This window comes from Buceros rhinoceros, unplaced genomic scaffold (genome assembly GCF_000710305.1).
Source record: "Buceros rhinoceros silvestris isolate BGI_N320 unplaced genomic scaffold, ASM71030v1 scaffold32542, whole genome shotgun sequence".
Classification (NCBI taxonomy): Eukaryota; Metazoa; Chordata; class Aves; order Bucerotiformes; family Bucerotidae; genus Buceros; species Buceros rhinoceros.
The window spans coordinates 439-927 of record NW_010399989.1 but is presented as its reverse complement, the minus strand read 5'-3'; the positions used below and the strand labels follow the sequence as shown (position 1 = coordinate 927).

At 61.8% G+C, this 489-nt stretch overlaps 1 protein-coding gene across 1 annotated transcript in view; it reads right to left on the bottom strand.

The window, feature by feature from the left end:
• Positions 1-489, bottom strand: part of LOC104489527 (regulator of cell cycle RGCC-like) — a gene marked incomplete at its 3' end in the record, with an annotated part of 1457 nt that overhangs the window by 547 nt on the left and 421 nt on the right. The window contains exon 2 of the mRNA XM_010131697.1: positions 35-115. Within this exon, the coding sequence (XP_010129999.1) occupies positions 35-115 (81 nt within the window). The remainder of the gene's footprint in view (positions 1-34; positions 116-489) is intronic.

Sequence of the window (489 nt, the reverse complement as noted above, 5' to 3'; positions counted from 1 at the left end):
AAGGCAGCTCCTCGGACAGACCTTCCAGCCTCACCTTTGGAGGGGAGCGCGTTGGCAGGGGTGTTGAGGTCCTCCTCGCTGGAGCTGAGGCTGCTTCCTGGGGACGTGCTGGCACCTGCAGACGCAAAGCATCAGTCACTGTCCACGGCCATGGGCACCTTATAAATAAACTGCAGGACCAGGGACCGACTGTGTGTGTCACCTGGAGTCTCTGGTCCGCCCTTGCTCCTGTCCAACCCATCTGCTCTTCCTCCGCTGCCAGGGAAGGCTTGGAAAAACAGAACCAAGCTTTGGCCAGACAGCACCACGCCTGGGCACGGCCACGGGGACCCCTCGGGGTTATTACAGTGAACTGGTTCCCCCTGAGCTCCTGGTTATCTCGAGGCCCCACGGAAGGGGTTATCTGCAGTCCCACGGAAGCCAGCCCAGCAGATGCTGGCGGGTGCAGGGCCAGGACCCAGTGTCACCACCCCATGCTGCTCATCCAGC